The sequence below is a fragment of the Vulpes vulpes genome, chromosome 4, assembly GCF_048418805.1.
Source record: "Vulpes vulpes isolate BD-2025 chromosome 4, VulVul3, whole genome shotgun sequence".
Lineage (NCBI taxonomy): Eukaryota > Metazoa > Chordata > Mammalia > Carnivora > Canidae > Vulpes > Vulpes vulpes.
In genome coordinates, this window is record NC_132783.1 from 54437356 (window position 1) to 54455956 (window position 18601).

General features: G+C 35.8%; 1 protein-coding gene across 1 annotated transcript in view; it reads left to right on the forward strand.

Annotated features, from left to right (window-relative positions):
• Positions 1–16183, forward strand: part of LOC140598421 (uncharacterized) — a 107016-nt gene extending 90833 nt beyond the window's left edge. The window contains exons 6-9 of the mRNA XM_072754958.1: positions 4323–4362; positions 11312–11428; positions 12083–12130; positions 16099–16183. Of these exons, the coding sequence (XP_072611059.1) occupies positions 4323–4362; positions 11312–11348 (77 nt within the window). The 3' untranslated portion in view covers positions 11349–11428; positions 12083–12130; positions 16099–16183. The remainder of the gene's footprint in view (positions 1–4322; positions 4363–11311; positions 11429–12082; positions 12131–16098) is intronic.
• Positions 16184–18601: the final 2418 nt, after the last annotated feature.

Below are 18601 nucleotides of genomic sequence, written 5' to 3' on the forward strand. Positions count from 1 at the left end.
GAATTTGGTGTACAATGTAGTGATTCAGGACTTCCATACAAAATGTGGTGCTGATCTCGAGTGCACTCTTTCTCCTTCATCACTTGTTTCACTCATCCTCCACCCACCTCCCCTCTGGGAGTGTGTTCTCTATAGTTCTCTATTTTTTTCCCCTTTTTTTCAAGTAAGTGATGAATCACTAAATTCTACACCTAAAACTAACATTATACTGTAAGATAATTAACTAGAATTAAAAACTTGAAAATAGTTTTCAGAAGTTTAATTATTATATGGCTTGGTGTGGATTCCTTTGAGTTTATCGTGTGTGGAACTCCTTTAGCTTCTTGAATCTAGGTTTATGTCTTTGGCCAAATTTGGGGGTTAGCCATTATTTGTTCAAGTACTTTTTAATATTGATTCATTTCTCCTCCCCTTCTGAGACTCTGTGGACACAAATGTTAGAACTTTTGGCATAGCTCCACTGTTCCCTGAGACCATATGTATGCATGTATGTATTTATCTATTTTCTTTTTGTTGTTAAAAATGAATAATTTATATTAGTCTATCTTCCAGTACACTGATTCTTTTCTCTGCCTTCTTCACTCTATTTTTGAGCCCATTCACTGAGGCTTTTAATCTGGGTGATTGTATTTTTCAATTTTAAAATTTCATTTGGGGGATCCCTGGGTGGCGCAGTGGTTTGGCGCCTGCCTTTGGCCCAGGGCGCGATCCTGGAGACCCGGGATCGAATGCCACGTTGGGCTCCCGGTGCATGGAGCCTGCTTCTCCCTCTGCCTGTGTCTCTGCCTCTCTCTCTATCTCTCTGTGACTATCATAAATAAATAAAAATTAAAAAAAAATAAAATTTCATTTGGTTCTTTTCTTTCTTTTTCCTTTAAGATTTTATTTATTTATTTCATTGTGTACACAAGAGACACAGAGCGAGAGGCAGAAACATAGGCAGAGGGAGAGTAGGCTCCCTGCAAGAAGCCCAATGCAGGGCTTGACCCAGGATCCTGGGATCAGGACCTGAGCCAAAGGCAGATGTTCAACCACTGAGCCACCCAGGTGCCTCCATTTGGTTCTTTTTTTTACTTCTTTGCTGAGGCTTTATTTTTTTTCCCCATTTATTTCAATAGTGTTGCAATTGCTCATTGAAGCATCTGTGTTATGGCTGCTTTAAAATCTTTGTCAGATAATTCTAATGTCTCTATTATCCTGGCGTTAGTATCTGTTGATTATATTTTTACATTAAGTTTGAGATCTTCCTGTTTCTTAGCATAATGAGTGATTTTTAATTGAAAACTCTATATTGAGGGGCAGCACTAGTGGCACAGCGGTTTAGCACCGCCTGCAGCCTGGGGTGTGATCCTGGAGACCCGGGATCGAGCCCCACAACATCAGGCTCCCTGCATGGAGCCTGCTTCTCCCTCTGCCTGTGTCTCTGCTTCACTCTCTCTCTCTCTCATGAATAAGTAAATAAAATCTTAAAAAAAAAAAAGAAACTGTATATTGAGACTGAGTCTTTTTCAAATCTTCTGTTTTAATTAGCTTTTTAAAGTTTTTGATTGCTACCTGGCTTTTTTTCTAGCAGAAGAAAACTTTGCCTGTTACTGCCAGGTAGAAATAGAAACTCAGGTTCCCCACATGGCTTTCATTGGATGCTATAACATATAATAATATATATAATAAAAAGAAGGCTCTGAAAAGTGTTGGGGGCTCCCCTTTACTGCTGGGAAGTTCTGATTCTTCATGCAGTTTTTAGAGAACATCATTGATGGCTTCATTGCCACTGGACAGAAGTGGACATCTTGATTCTCCGCAAGGCTTCCTCTGGTGCCACTCTATCAGGGCAAAAGAAGAGTGTTTCATTACTGCTGGGTAGAGGTGAAAGTCTAGATTCCCCACAGAGTCCCACTGACACCACAGGAAGGAGTATGTAGGAGTTCTTTATAGGCCAATGGGGATGAAAGCTCTGGCTCCCTAATTGGCTTTTTCTGACATCTCTCTCATGGAAGCATTCCTGTGCCTTGTTACAGTGTTTCAAGGGTAGAAGTTTAGCCTTCTCGCTCAGTCTTTGCTGGTGTGGGTAGGAGTGGGGTGTCACTTGTCTGTAGGATTTGGTTGTAGTAGAGCAGTTATTGTCTGAAAGCTTTCTGTTCTGATAGACTGCTATTTTTCTCTAGCCTTTGGTTAGAGAGAAAGAGGTTTAGTTGGGGCTTATTAGTCTGTCCACTGGCATTTTGGGGTTGCCGGTTTCTTCAGCTCCAATTCTAGTATATTGAGACCAAAAAAATGCAGGAAACTTATCACCATGTTGTTTCTCAGACCCCAAGGTCCCTCGCAGGTATGCCTATTTCTTTCCTCCTTCCAGTATTCTTATGCTTAATATACAATGCTCCCAATTTTTATTTGTCTTTATTGGAAAGAGTAGGGAAAAGTATGACTATTCCATCTTCCCAGGAGGGAACATCACACACAGGTAAGTTTAGGAAAAGCTGTATGAAGCAGTTGCCTTTCCTGCTGATTTTCTTAGCACTTGTAATGTCTTAGCATATATTCCAAATTCCTCAGATAATATAGATTCTTGAACAGGGGAAAAAATTGATAGATTGTTATGTAAGGGGAATAAGCAGGTAGTGGTATACAAAATAACATAGATAATTAAGTAAATTTAGAATTTTTAAAAATTTTGTACTGTTTGAAATAATTTTTTCACTTCATTCACCAATAGGCACAAATATGTATTAAAATGCCTAAAAGAAAGTAGAGACTTTAAATTACTTTGTGGGAAGATTCTTTCATTAGACTAGCATGTACTACTCCTGGTTACCTTCCCTGGCCCTATCCCTATCTTTGGAATATGTTGGTAATTTTCACAGATTTATAACATACTTTTTGGGCTCTAAGACTTCTTAGTGAACTCTACATACACTTAATGAAATAGAGAAGTTGAGGAAGTAATATGATGACCAAATGGAAATTAAGGGTACATTTGAAGGTCACTCAGTGTTAAGATTAAATTGAAAAATAAACCAAGAAACTGTGGAAGCAGGGTTACTACTAGTAACCTTATAGAGAAGTACTATTTTCAGCCTTCCAATAAACTAGTCAGTCTGGGCTTTGACTGCTAAAAGACTTCATTAATAAGACTGGTCAGAAGCAATCCAATGTATTATATATTTAAAGAGTGATTTCTTGTGATATGTTTAAATTGTTCGGCAAGGAAAATAATGTTTTCTTTCCTTTGGTATAGGTTGGGGGGGGGGTGGAAAGTACATTAAGTAAAAGAGGAAAAAGAGGACCCCCTAAGGAAGGATGTGGTGAGATGGTGTAACTGAAGCAATTCCATGTGAAAGAGATGACAAATTCTACATTGTCATTGTCTACAAGAGCATCCATTTGTCTGGGCCAAAGATTACACGTTTGTGTTGGAGTGCTATACATGCCCCTTTCTGAGTTCAAAAACATTTTTAAAGCTAAAGAAGACTGTTGGTTCTTTCCCTTAAATTATAGCTTTCATTTGGTTCATGAACCCACATGTAAGTATGTTTTCCATACCATCTGGCTCCTGTTCTTGCTCTCGTCTAAAATCACAGGCAAAAGGCTTGGAAGCAAGTCTCTGGGTATTGAGTGAGCTTGTGGCTATTATGTGGGAGCCTTCAAATTTCCTAAAGCTATTCTATTTTAAAGGGATATTAATAGTTACAAAGGAACATTCCAAAAACATCTTAATGCAAACCTTTTTGATTTTTGAATGTTTGTGGAGAATTTCAGATATAGAAAATAGAAGATAATACAATGAACGTCCATGTACATCTAAACCAGATTAAACAATTAACAACTTTTAGCCAATTTTACTTTTTCTATACCTCAGTCCACTTTTTCTCCTACCCAGGGTATTTTGAAGTACATACCAGCATCATATAATTTTGTTTTTAAATATTTCACTGTGTATTTCTAAAAAACAAAGACTTCAAAAAATAACCACAATACCGTTATAATACCTGAAGATAACAATACTTTATTAATTTCCTGAATTGTCTAGTTAATATTAGGAATACCTGGGTGACTTAGTTGGTTAAGCATCCAACTCTTGATTTCAGCTCTGGTCATGATCTCAGAGTGGTGACATCAAGTCCTGCATCAAGCTCTACACTAGGCATGGAACCTGCTTGGGATTCTTTCCCTCTTCCTTTCCCACCCCACTTCCCTGCTTGAGTGCTCCCTGTTTTTCTCTCTCTCTAAAATAAATAAATAAAAGATTTTAAAAAATTATCTGGTCAATATTAGATTTTTCCCAGGTGTCTTATATTTTATTTTATTTTATTTTATTTTTACAGTTTGTTTGAGTCAGGATCCAAATGCTGCCCATACACCTCTGTAAGTCTCTTTTTATGTATATGTTCTTTTTCTCTCTCTTCTCTCCCTCTATGTGGTTTGTTTTTAAAAATAGGTCATTTTTCTGATTTTTGCTGATTACATCTTTGTGGTATTGTCTAATATGTTCCTGTGTTTTCTGTGAATTAGTGATGAGACTAGACTTTAAATCTTGATCAGATGCAGATTTGACTTTTTGTTCAAGAGTATTTCATAGGTGGTTTTGTGTATTTTTATCAAGAGGTACATACTATCTGAGTGTCTTGTGAGGTTAACAGGGATTGATGAACATTGTCTAGATCTACTAATTCATTAGGGTTGCAGGATGGTAATATTCTATTTATTTCATTGACTTTTAATCTCCCTTTGACAATAAAAAGACTTATATTCTCTTCTTCCTTCTCCTAACAAGAACCAAGCCCTATTCATATTTTAATCATTAAGGAAACTCAGTTTTTTCACAAGTCTTCAAAAACAACTTCAAATTAATGTTCTTAGACTTTTACCAACAAGCTCCTTGACACTTCTACATGGGTTTAGAATTAACGTCATGTGTTCCTAGACTATAAGAACCAAATCTTTCTTCTTAATATCTTTCTTCTTAATTATGTGGTGCATTGGCTAGCAGGCCCTGGGGTACTGGCCTGGGTGGGGGGAGCGTCTGCCTGAGCCCTGTGAGTTCTGGCCCCCAACCCATGCTCGATCAGGTCACTCTGTGGTGACATCAGAAGAGCTGTCTTTCAGTCTGTGCAGCGAGAAATGGCTGTGGCGTAAATACCCTAAGATGGAGTGAATGTCATTCCTTTTCTAGAACATCTTGGGTTACCTGACAGTGTAGTAAACATTCTGAAAAATTCCCAGAGTAGTAATGCACTAACAGCATATTCCTTGTTTAAGATTGCAACACCTGCCCGATATACTGTGACTTTGGAAAGAACCTCCTGCACTGTGAATTATTTGTGTAGTTGGGGATACATGTCAACACTGTCTCCTGTTAAGGAGTATCTACAAGACTCCTGGAAGGAGTCCTTACAGAGAAAGAGAAGAAGAGACGAAGGAGCTCCTTACAGAGAAAATGGAAGAAACAAAGGATAGACTCACTGAAAAATTACAAGAAACCAAAGAAAGTTTCTTTTAAGAAAAAAGTGGAATAGGGTGCCTTATACAACAGGTATTAGACAATTTCTGCACCTTAACCCTTTGGAGACTGTGGACAAAATTACATGCTCCTGATTACTTTTTTGGTTAGTTGCCTAAATATACCAGTTCTCTGAGGGTTAAAGACCTAAGATAGCTTTTTAAAATATTACTAGAAAAATCAGTGTTTTTTGAAAAGAATCAATGAATTCAGTATGAAAATTTAACATCAATAGTAGCATTAAGCAGTGGTTAATGTCTCATAAGTTATAGAGCTTGTTTTCAGGGTCTTCAGAATCATACTTGTTTTGTGTTTTGATGCAACAATAATTTGTGCAGATGAAGCGGTTGACTCCTTGAATAACTGTTGTGGCCCTAGACAAGGTGTTAACACGAGTTTTCATTTTTATGTTATGCATTGAGCTTTTAACTATATTCATTTCTCAATGTGGAGACCAACTATTGTCATCAAAACTGCCAGTGAGGGAATCCTTGGGTGGCTCAGTGGTTTAGCGCCTGCCTTTGGCCCAGGGTGTGATCCTGGAGACCTGGGATCGAGTCCCATGTCGGGCTCCCTGCATAGAGCCTGCTTCTCCCTCTGCCTGTGTCTCTGCCTCTCTCTCTCTCTCTCTCTGTCTTTTATGAATAAATAAATAAAATCTTAAAAAAAAAAACTGCCAGTGAATGAGAGGATATTTAGTGTTTCTGAAAAAAAAAGCATGTAGCAGTTAAAATACACACTTTATATAAAGGAAGTTTAATAAAAATTGAGTTATGTATATGAAAATATGATGTATTGGTTACATGCAAATAAAAATTGACCCTTTAAAAATGATTTTCCTGAAAAAATTATGTGGCAAGTTAAAAAAATATGGTACATTAATATTTTTAAGTCATAAGAAAAGTTTATGACTTAGTCATTTCAACCAATTAAGTACCAAAAGAACTTATGAGTTATTGGTTGCAGTGTCTGTTAGTATTGTTTTTAAAGTATAATTTGGCAAGATCTCTCTAAATTAAAAATGCAGAAAACCCTATGAGCCAGTAATTTCACTTCTAGGTAATTTATCCCAGAGATAATTTCCATAATTTCCAAGAATATGTGAACAAATTGCTCATAAAGCACTACTTATAATAAAAAAACTGGGAGAAAACCCCTCTATTTCCTTTAGGAGAAGATTGATCAATTAGTTTTATATTCATATGATGAACTACTATGGGATTTTTACAAAGTATTAAGTAAATCTCTATGTATTGATATAAAGAGTTCATAATCTGTGAACTCAGCTTTTGTGGCCAGGCAGAGAATGGGATCCTATTATAATGAGCTATATACAATTCTATAATTAAAAAACGATAATGTATTATTTTTTAATAGAAATAAAATCTAATAAAGTAGTCTACCACTTTAGATAAGATGGGGAAAAGGAATTGGATGCAAATTCAATATTTCTGTGAGGACATTTAATTTACATGCAGGATCTTATGGTTGGTAATTGTTAAATCTTGAGGGATAGTTTCACTTTTAACCCTGAACATAACAAATGATAGTGGGCAGCAGTTAGAAATTTCAGCTCTTTAGATCAATGATCCATGTCAGTTAAAAAGAGTCAGGACACTGGGTTAGAGCGTGATATATAAGTAATAATAGAGGGACCAGTGAATTCTAGTTGGAGGATAATCAGAGATGAGATTGAGAGATATGAGCCAAACTTTGGTACATTGGGATAGATGGGATAAATGAGATTAGCATTGGAGACAAAGATGAGTAAGATGTAAAGATATGTTTGGGAAAAAGTGTACAGAATACTTTGTTTGGAGTAAAGGGTTGATGTCGGAGAGAAATGCAGGTATGGTTAGAAAGATATATCTGGACCTTGAAGTCTGATTTGGGGGTGTAGGCTTTATTCTGTAGGCAACAAGAAGTCCCTGAAAATTTGCAGAGTTGTTCTGTTGAGGCGAGACTCACTGAACTTCATTCATAGAGTCAGGGAAGAGTGATAGCTAGTCATATTTTATAAGGCTTTGGCATGAAATCAATCCTTGAGGCCAGGTTTAAGCAAGAGAAGACCATCCCCTTTCATTCTCTCAACTAGAGCTTTTAACACCTGCCTGATAAGGGAAAACAGTGGGAAGAAGGCTGTCACCTTTTGCCTTTTGCTTATTGTGCTAATTGGCCATTTTAATGAAACTCCATTCTGTCTCTCAGCACCTCTATTTGTTGTAAATTTTTCCACTGGAGCAAGGAGCGATATCAGCTGACCATTTTATTCATCAGAGTGAGTGTTAGCTTTCCACCTTCCTAATGAAATTCTCCAGTCGGCTGTGAAAATAGCAGGAAGCCAGCTATATTTAGCAAAGGAAAGCAACAAGTCTAAGCAGTGTGCAGAGAAGGGGAAAAATAGAAACACTGAGTCTTATGATTAGCCCGACCAAGAGCGCTGCTTACAATTTTCCGTATTTTGAAACTGGCAAAAGCAGAATGTTTTGTTTTTTTACACCAAAGTGAAGCCTACAAGTTCCTTCACTGTTGTGTCTAAATAAAATATTTTATTAATTCAAGGACCAGGGTATTTTTAGATTTCAAAAAAATGACAGAATAACATACCTTTTGAAATAAACCAACCAGTAAATACAATCATGCTCATATTCAGCACTTTCTTTTTGATTAAAAACATTTCAAATCCAGAAACTGGCAAAAAAAAAAAAAGTATTTTCAATTTCCTATGAGACTTCGACTCTCCCATAATCCTGTATTAAATTTTGTCCATTTCTGTGAGTTCCAGCAAGTTCACTTGAGTTAAAAGTTTTAGATTGTGTTCACAGAATTTATTGAGACTTGGAATATAAAATTTTTTCATGCTTAGAATTTCAGATCCTTAGCATTTCTGATTTAATTTTCCATCACCACTCTGGTATTCCCTGAGGCATGCATTCCTAGCTTAAACCTATAGACTTGTGGAGGAATTCACTATTATGAGACCAGTTCTACTCTAATTAAAAAATTCTTCTCTCTATTGAGCTAAAATCTGTCTTCTAATTTCCATTTATAATGGCTGCCCTCTATATAAAATAGACAATTCATATTAGCTCTACTAACTCATATTAGCTCTTTAAATTTTTGAAGTCACTGCCACTGTTCTTATGATCTTCTTTTTTACAAAGAGAGCAACGCATTGCCTTCATTCTTCTTAATGCAATTGGTTTTCCAGCCCATGAAGATACAAATATTATCTGACTAGAGGATATATTTAATGGACTAAGATAATTTGTTGTCTTTTAACACATTTCTAACCTTTGGTTAATATTGAGTTTATCGTCAACTCATCTTTCTAGGTTTTAAATTTTAAAGAGCACAATTGTGATATATCTTTATGTTCAATTAGAGGAAAATATATCTGCTATCTTTTTAGGGCATCTGCTGTGTGAATACAAGACCTCTTGCCCAGAACACCTGGTTGATTCTCTTGGTGTGGACTCACATTAGGCACACACAGAAATTGTTTGCTTAAACCTTCAAAGGGTTGATGTTTCTTCTTCATCTATAGTTGTACTCTAGTCTCTAAAGTAAATAACTAAATTAAAAAGAAAATTGAAAGGCTTTTTATTTACTCCAAGGCCAAAAATTGTTAGTTGTTAGTTGATTAATTGATTAGTTTATCTAGCTATTGATATTTTTAAGGATGTTTCAGAGTAATTATAGATACATACATACTATATTTAACTGCAAATTATCCTCCCTAGCATTGGGTTTGTTATTTTTCCAAATCATTTCCTCTTTGGTGGGCTGCTGTGGTTGTTAACCTCAGGAAATTCCCTGAAAACTTGATCAAAGGAGGATAAATTGAAAAATCAATATAATAATGCTTAGTCACTAGTCCCATTGTCCTCATTACTGTGGTCAAGGCTCTAGATGTCACCAGGGGACAATTATTAATAGAAATAATCTTCCTGGATAATATAAAACACAAATCTTTCTTTGGGACATTTCTACTCAAAAAATTCTAGCACAAAGTGAGAGCAAAATTTGGCAGAAATGATTGGAATAAATCTTGAGCTTTTACTTAGAATAGATTTAAATTATATTTGCGTACCATTGGTAATGCTAGTGTTCATTTTAATATGTAAACCTCTTACTTCCTCTAACTTTTTTTCAGTGTTTACATAATTATAACTGGGTGTTCTGAGCTATCCAGCAGGAAAGACAGTGTCGTATTTTAACATGTGTCTAACCTCAAATCCGAAATACACAACTACTATATTTAAAAAGGGAGGGAATTATGTGGATCCTAAATGGATGCCACAGTGGCATCCACCAACTATAAAATATATGATTCTTCTCCAATTTGTATACTACAGAAGTTATCAGAATTTTCAAACATTTCATTGTCATATTATGTCCTAGGTCTAGACAAGGGTTGAGTTCATAGCGAATGCAACATACTCAACACTTTAACAAACTCCTTCCAGCAGGGGTTTAGGTAGATGGTGCTAGTCCTTTTCCACAAGGATGATTGTGGAAGGCAATTGGTGTCAAGTCTTAAACTTCACTCTAGAAAGCTCTCCCTTCATAATTTCACCCAGAGCATCTTTCCCTCTCCTGTTCAATCAACCATATATTCCTCTGTGATGTCTCTCATTTTGTGTCAACATTTTATTTAACTCAATAATGAAGTTTACATGTGCACGAAGAGCAAGGAGTTGCTCTCTGTAAAAGAGAAGATCATAAGAACATTGGCAGTAACTTCAAAAATTTAATTTTAATCCTCTACAGTTTTTAGTTGAGATGTTCAATGAATAATTATTGATTTTTACTCTTTCTGTCATTGTTTAAATCAGCTTTATTTTACTGTTTTATTATTATTATTTGTATAAAATGCTTTCATAAAAATGCATTTTTGGTATAATACAGTATCATATTCTTCCCTTAGGAAGTAATCTTGAAATTACTATATTACTAAATTACTAAATTACTATACCTTTGAGCATAGTAATATAAGGTTTTGTAATCTACAGAAACTGGTTTTCACTGTTTTCCTACATCAGTTTGGAATACCGCATCCTGATTTATGAGGGCAAAGCAAGTGGAGAGTACTTGTTTTCATAAGACATTTTCACTCTAAGTGGCACTTCTCAAAAATACCATGATTCTATGATTTGGGGCTCTCATATTTATTTTAAGTTACTGTTTGGGAAAAGTTCCATACTACAGTAATGAAAACTAAGTCTTCTTTTAAGGTAAATTTCAGCCATTGTTGGAGATATAGTGCAAAGTTGCAAGTAATTTACTATTTCTCCCTCTCCCTAATCTATTTTATATTATCATTTTCCTTTACATGTTATAAAAATCATTTGCAAAAAAGTAGCTGGATAAGAACTTTAATAGTACTTGAATCTCAGCTCTGGAGTAATGTGACATGTAGTAGGAGAAAAACTATAGTTATAACATGGCTGAGAAGATAAGATTTAAAACACATAAAATTACTGAATGAAATTAAAGGCATAAAATTATAGAACAAGGGCGCCTACGTGGCTTAGTCATGTGGGTGTCTGACTCTTAGTTTCAGCTCAAGTCATGATCTTAGGGTCCTGGGATTGAGTCCTCTTTGGGCTTCTCATTCAGTGAGGGTCTGCTTGAGAATTCTCTCCTTCTTCCTTTGCCCCTCCTCCTGCCCACATGCTCTTTCTCTCTCTCTCTCTCTCTCTCTCTAAAATACATAAATACATCTTTAAAACAATTATGGAACATAGTTAAGGACATAGTGAGTGAAACACAAGTATTATATTTTACATTCATATAACTTCTTTTTCCTAGTTTCTCAAAAGATTTCAGAGTGAATGATAAGAGCTAAGAATTAACATTTACTGTATGTCTTATGCTGAATAAAGGACCTTGGATGCATTATTTAATCTCCCACAACAGTCTTTCTAGGTAAGTACTACTGTTACTTCTATCTTAAAGAGAGGACACTGAAGCCTATAGAGGCTAAATCACTTGTTTAACATCAAAGTGGCCAAATTTGGACTCATTTCAAATTCTGACTTCAAACCTCTTAGGTATTCTCAACCTCTACCCGCTGTTCTTCAAACTTCAGATTACAGTCAACTCTAGGTCTTGGGAATGATTTAGTGGGTCACAACTATGATGTTAAGAAATAAAATAGAAATTAGCAGGGTACATCCCACATTACATTGTTTTGTGAAACTTCTGTGTGTGTGTGTGTGTGTGTGTGTGTGTATCTGTGTATGTATTTGTAAGTGGTTTGGGTTAGGATGTGAAATGTAATGTTTCCTATGTGTTGGAGGTAAAAATAAGTTTTAAAAGTGTAGCCACCATATTGCTGACTCTCATAGAAATCTTAATTAGGCATATGGAGAAGATAGAAATAGGGATTATGTTTTTTTAGCTGAGGAGAAGAGAGAGAGGTTGAGGACCAGAAATCAGGCAGGACTACTTCTTAAAATGAGAAATACATGGAATTGGCATTCAGTTTGGCTTCATTGAGTGACAGCAGTATGCAACATACCACATTAGATGGTATAGTGACTACAAAGACATTAACAATGCTCTCCCTTCCCTTACAAGCTTCCAGTCTAGAAGAAGAGGTAATACTGTTGGAGAGAACAATGATGGGTAAGAGAGTTATCCTGAGTATTGTGAAGAGTCAGAGTAGGTGTCACCTGAATGATTTATTCTTTTATGATTTTAGGGATATTTAGAGAAAACTTTTATTTCAGACCATCTCCCTGCCTGCTTTCTATGGTGTCTGAACCACTAGTAAAACTTAATACCTGTGGGGAAGATAGTTTCCTTTTTGAGGGAAATGCAAATGATTTCCAGAGGAGTAATATATCAACTCTGCAGGATTAGTCTATAACATGCAAAAATTATCCCAGAGATAGATACGAGGTGAGATTCCAAATGCCTAGGCATATATTGGGTGCAGGAATAAGAATGATTTTTGAATGAAATGTTGCAGGGCACTAGTTACCCAGGGAAAACAAAAGAAGACAGAAGCTAAGAAGGAAGGCCAGATTATACAGTTTTGCCTAAAACAGGCATCGCTAGAGTGGTACACTCAAGTGACTAAAAAATAGGCAAAAAGGGAGTAGATTGGGATTTTCACAAAAGAACTTGCAGTTGATTGGCACTAACTGCCCATCAGTTTCTGCTCCTCTTTTCTGTCCCACCTGTGTTGTAGACCATGCATTCTCAGCTGTGATGATATTGATATTGTTCCCAAAGGGGAGGATTAGTTCTTGGAGGGGTGAAAAAAGTCATGCTGTATATATGAAGCCTCCCTATAGGCATATTATATATATATAAAATATCTATAAGATATTAAATATTTAAATATCTATATAGAGATATAAATATATCTATTAAAATATCTATATATGTTATATATATAAAATACCTATAAAAGAATATATTTTATATATACTTACATATATAAAGCACAGATATTATATTATTATATTATATATACATACAGATATAACATGTAAGCAAGTATCTGGTATATCTATAACTTTAAAATTTCATGGGAAGGAATTAGGAAAAAGTATATCTAAAAGTCTCCTTGGAGGAAGCAATAATAAAGAGAAGGTTGAGAAACACTGACGTAGACCAGGGTATTGGGAAGGCAAAAAACAGGAGAAAGTATGGATGAGGAGACGTTGTGAATTAAAAGACACCTGAGTGGCTCAGTGGTTGAGTGTTTACCTTTGGCTCAGAGGATGATCCCAGGGTCCTGGGATTGGGTACTGCATCTGGCTTCCTGATGCTTCTCCCTCTGCCTAGGTCTCTACCTCTCTCTGTGTGTTTCTCATGAATAAATAAATAAAATCTTAAAAATAAATAAATAAAAGTTCAAATTTACTATGTATGGAAGAAAATGAGAAGAGACAGAATAAAAGGATCTAATAAGTCAGTGGACTTTAGGGAAAACGTTAAGGGGAGCATGGCAAGAGAGACGGGGTGGGGAGAGCTATGGAAGAAAAGAAACGTATGAAGAGAAATGGGAAAAAGGAATTTAAAAATACTGATGTGGATTATGAATTGAGTTCCCTTTGACACTGGTCTAAAGAAGCAGTGAGGATTTGAATGACACCTACCTAGTTTTGACTTTTGAATATCTTTGGTGTCATCAAGAAATTGAATTCTCTGAGATGAATAATCTGCTCTTTTTCAATCTTGTGTAAAATGCTACAGAAATGTGGCTCTAATAGGCTATCTAGCACTCTTTCAATAATATAATTCCTTAAGCCTGTATTATTTAGAAGCCACAACGATTGATCGTATTTCCTTGAAAGTAGCACCGGAAGAGGTTAGGCCTTGTAAACCCTAAACTTTATTTGGGTTATGGAGTTCATTTGATTGTACCAGACCCTTTAAGGCTGCATAGTCTGTAGAAAGTGTGTTTCAGCTCCTTCCAGCTGCCTTAAAGGCATTAAATTGTGTTTTGTGCAGTTTTAAACACTATCTACACGAATGCCATCAGTCCAGGGAAGTCCAAAAATCTATTATCTACAAAGGAACCAGGCAGCCTGTGTTTTCCTAGCCTTAGGAAGGAGCTATGTCTTCTAATGGTAGAGAAATGATTCTTCAGAGATCTTGCTGCAAATCAATGTCATTCTTGGGAAATGAGTAGAAATCAACCGTGTTCCATTTACTATCTTGAAACAATAGAATCCTCCCTCAATGAACAGGCCATTTCCCACTGTCAGTGATGGACCCAAAATCATTCATTGTATTGTGAATAAAGTCTTTTGGTTGACAGGGAAGGTTTCTTGCACTGAATTAAATAAAAGAATGTGTGTTATCAGATTATGTTATAAATACCCAGTTGGACTTCTCAAAAATAATGCTAGGCCCCAAAGATCAGAAAGGCATTGGGGTTTGCATTAAATTAGGAGCACAGATGTTCTAGTTCATTTAATAAGGAATGCCTTGCCAATGATGAATATCTGAATCAATTATATCAGCTAAAGGAGCAAAATATGGCTAGAATTAAATGCAGTTGAATGCTTCCTTACTACCTTTAACAAAAATTGTAAGAAAGAACATTTAATATGAGATCTACTCTTTTAAACAAATTTTTAAGTGTGTAATATAGTGTTGATAACTATAGGCACAATGTTCTACAGCAGATGTCTAGAACTTACTTTTCATAACTGAAACTTTATACCCATCAAAGAGCAACTCTACATGTCCCCCTGGCCTCTGGCAAACCCCCATTAATCTGTTTCTATGAGTTTTTTTACTATGTTAGCTACCTCAGTCAGTAAACTCCTTATTACCCTCAAGGTGCCATCAGTATGGTAAATGAATGAGAGATATACGAAGGAAAATTTAGCAATATAATGGTCAAGGGCAGGCAGGCATTTCCCAGATGTAGTTGGAAATATTCCAAGTAGTGTAGTTAAAGATAAATAATGTTTTGTTTTGTTTTGTTTTTTTGCAAATTCCTTGTTCCCAGTTGTGAGCTGTCTGATGTGATCATGACCTTGTCAGCAAATTCTATTTTCATTGTGACTGGAAAATCTTTTACCTCATGCTCACTTTGGGGAAATTTTAGTTCTTACTGTTCTAATTTCTTCCTTCACTAACTTGTCTTCTCTTTTGTCTGAGAAGCTTCATGGAAAGTTCAGCTCATTGGCCTAAGAGTTTCTTCCTCAAGGTCATTCTAAAATGTTATATTTTATAAATGTTACTTTAGTAATTGTTGTTTTCCTCACACAAAAAAATATTGTTCCCTATTGTTTAGACCTAAGTTGTGAGGCAGTATAGCTGACATATACTCAACTCAATGTTCATATAATACGAGCAAATTCCAGAAGAATTCTGGAAGTGGAAAGAATACCTGATATCTTAAAAATCTATTTTATGATATCCTCACTTTTTCCTAAAACTATTAAGTAGTTCATATCAATTAAAATAAAATTTGTTTTGTTTTGAAACTCTTTCAAGAATTTCAGAAAATATCTCCAAACGATTCAAGTAAATCTATGATGTATCATAAGTAGGGCTGGAAATTGATGGATTAGAAATATAGTAACCTCACTCTAATACTTTCACCATTGGAATATATCAGATTTGAGTAACACTGTAAATTATCTCGTACTGTAGTAGTCAGGAAAGTGCATCAAGGGTAAGATTTATATTTATTTATTTACTTAGTTATTTCTTCATTTTCTTATTTATTTATTTTTGGAGAGAAAGAGCAAGGGAAGAGGTTTGTAGGGGAGGAGCAGAGGGAGAGACAGAGAGAGAATCTTAAGCATACTGCATGTCCATTGCAGAGCCTAATGTGGGGCTCAATCTCACAACCCTGAGATCATGACCTGAGCCAAAATCAAGAGTTGGATGCTTAACTAACTGAGCAACTCAGGCACCTCGAGATTTACTTTTAACATTGGCTGCATTTAGGGAGGAGGGGAGAAGAGAACATTTATATATAGTTTCTACACATTTTTCTCCAGCTATGAGAATAGAGCTAAACTCTATTCAATCTGTAATTAGTCCCATGCTTAGTGCTATAATAAGATACAGGAGATGCAAAAAGACTAAGTGTTTTGTTTTGTTTTGTTTTTCCCCAGGGAGAAAACTATCATTGAAAAGATAAGAGCACTAATAGGAAACTGCACTGTATCACGGAATTAAAGAAACTTTGGTTCAGAGCTGGTATACTTCTTTAAATCACTCATGTGTATTTTAGCAGAGCTCTAGAACATGATGAAAATATAAATTAACCTTACGTTGTTTAATAGCCAGTATTTTGTGGTTGTCTATTGAATTAGACATGACAGCCACAGGAAGCATAGGAAGTGGGTAGGGGTGATGCTAGGTTTGTCCCACTGTGTTTCCATGAAATTTTGTATAAAGTGACCTTTAGGATGTTCGCTGAATCCCACCAACAGAGGAAATGTTATTGTTTAATTGGAACCTTGGGGTAAAATAAACTTCCATGTCTTGAACTTCCTGGCCTGCCGCAGTAAGCCAGCCTGAAAGGTGCTTTCTCCAGGTAGTTCCCTGCCTCTCACCCCATCATAGAGGTCTTGCTTTTGTTGCCCTAACTGGGACCTCTTCTTGACACCCTGAATCTTCTTATTCTTTTATTATGAGGAAACAAAGACTAAAAATTTAAAGACAAAGTCTGTAACTTGTATGTGCATCAGTGGAAATTGGTAGGATCTAAATAACAATGATCTCCGCAGGGCTGGCTCCATGGGCAGGTTGTCTCCATGAGTGAGTGGCCTGTGCTGCCACACAGACACCATATTCAGAAGGAACCCAACTTGGATAATTTTCTGCTGATGCCATCTTTAAATTAATGATTATCTTTGACCTTGTTTTCTGTAAGTGAAGGCTGGTAAGATAGGAAGGATGTGCTTGAGCAGCTTTATAACATAATACCTTGAACAACACCTATCCTCTGCTTTCTGAATAAGAGGCCCTGCATTTTCATTTGTATTAGGCTTTGCAAATTATGTAACTGCCTTTATCTCTTTGGGGAACTCTATAGGTTTTTTTTTATTCTACTAATAACAACATGCCATTTGAGATTTTTATTCTACAAGTAGTTTTGTTTATCTATTAAACTTAAAACATTTTATTACAAACCCTCTTAAGACTACTCTATAGAGTCGGTTTACGAGAATCATTGACCTCATCTCTTTAGACTGCTATAACAAAAGTACCATTGACTGGGTGGCTAAGCAACAAATATTTATCACAGTTCTGGAGGATGGGAAGTCCAAAGTCAAGGCACCAGCAGATTTAGTGTCTGGTGACAACATGCTTTCTGGTTTATAGACAGCCTTCTTCCTATAACTTCACATGTGGGAAAGGGCATCTGGGCTCTCATTTTTAAAGGCACAAATTCTTCATCATGAGGGCTCCATGTCCATGACCAAATTACATCCCAAAGGACTCACCATTCTATTGGGAGTTAAGTCTCAACATATGAATCTTGGGCCACACATTCAGTTTACAGGAAATCATGAAAAGGTGTTAACTATTATTAGTACAAGTATTAATGATTCTAAAATCAAGACTTTTAAAAAATGAAGATGTTAGTCAAATGTAGTTGTCATGGATATGGAAGGAACTTCTAAAGATTTTCAGAAATGTAGCATATGGCTTCTAAAGAAGATTATTTCAAGGAGTTTTCACTTGGATGTGTAAATACTAATAATTTAAAAAATCAGTCTTATTAGTATAATTATTAGTCATATTGCAAAAAATTATCTGTAGAACTGAAGTTAGCTGATCTGATTTCACGTCTTAAAAAGAAGCAGATTTTCTATACACCTTTTTTTGGTAAATGATCTAGTTCAGGAATGTGAAACCCCTAGCAACTAAGATTATCAACTCAGGATAACCTCAACTACAGAGAAAAAGATCCATATTTAGCTAACTCAAAATTGTATGTGTATATATATATATATGTATATATATATATATATATATATATATCCTCTAATTACAAGGACACAATATGCTTAAGTAGCAGGATGAGCTCTTGAGAAGTCAATTATAAATGCCCACCTATAATGTTGTGAACTTACCAAGAATAAAAACCTATCTGTGCCATGCTACCTACACCAAACTCCCCCGCCCATCCCCTTGAAGAAAGAGAAGATAGGTGTTTCTAAGATTCAATATTTCTTGAACCTTATTATGCTTAAGGAATATCTGATAAGCCTTCAAAAATGCAAACTTCCTGCGTGAGCTGACAGAGACCCCGATTCTTTTGATCTTTAGTGAGACCCCAGAATCAATACTATTAAATCCTGGATATACTTTCTTCATTTGCCTAGATTTTTTCTGACCTCCCTGGCTGCTACTTCTTGGGATTTTTTGCTGATTCCTCCTCAGTTCTCCTACCTCTAAACTTTAGTGTGACCAAAGGTTCCAACTCATTCTTAGACTGCTTTTCCAATTTTACTTACTCTCTTAATGATTTCATCTACTCTTATGACTTTCAAACTGTTCATATGCTGATAACGTCCAAATTTATATCCCTAGGCTGATTCTTCCACAAATCTTAGAGATGAGTGTCCATCTGCTGCCATGACATGGACTTTTCATGGTCAAATA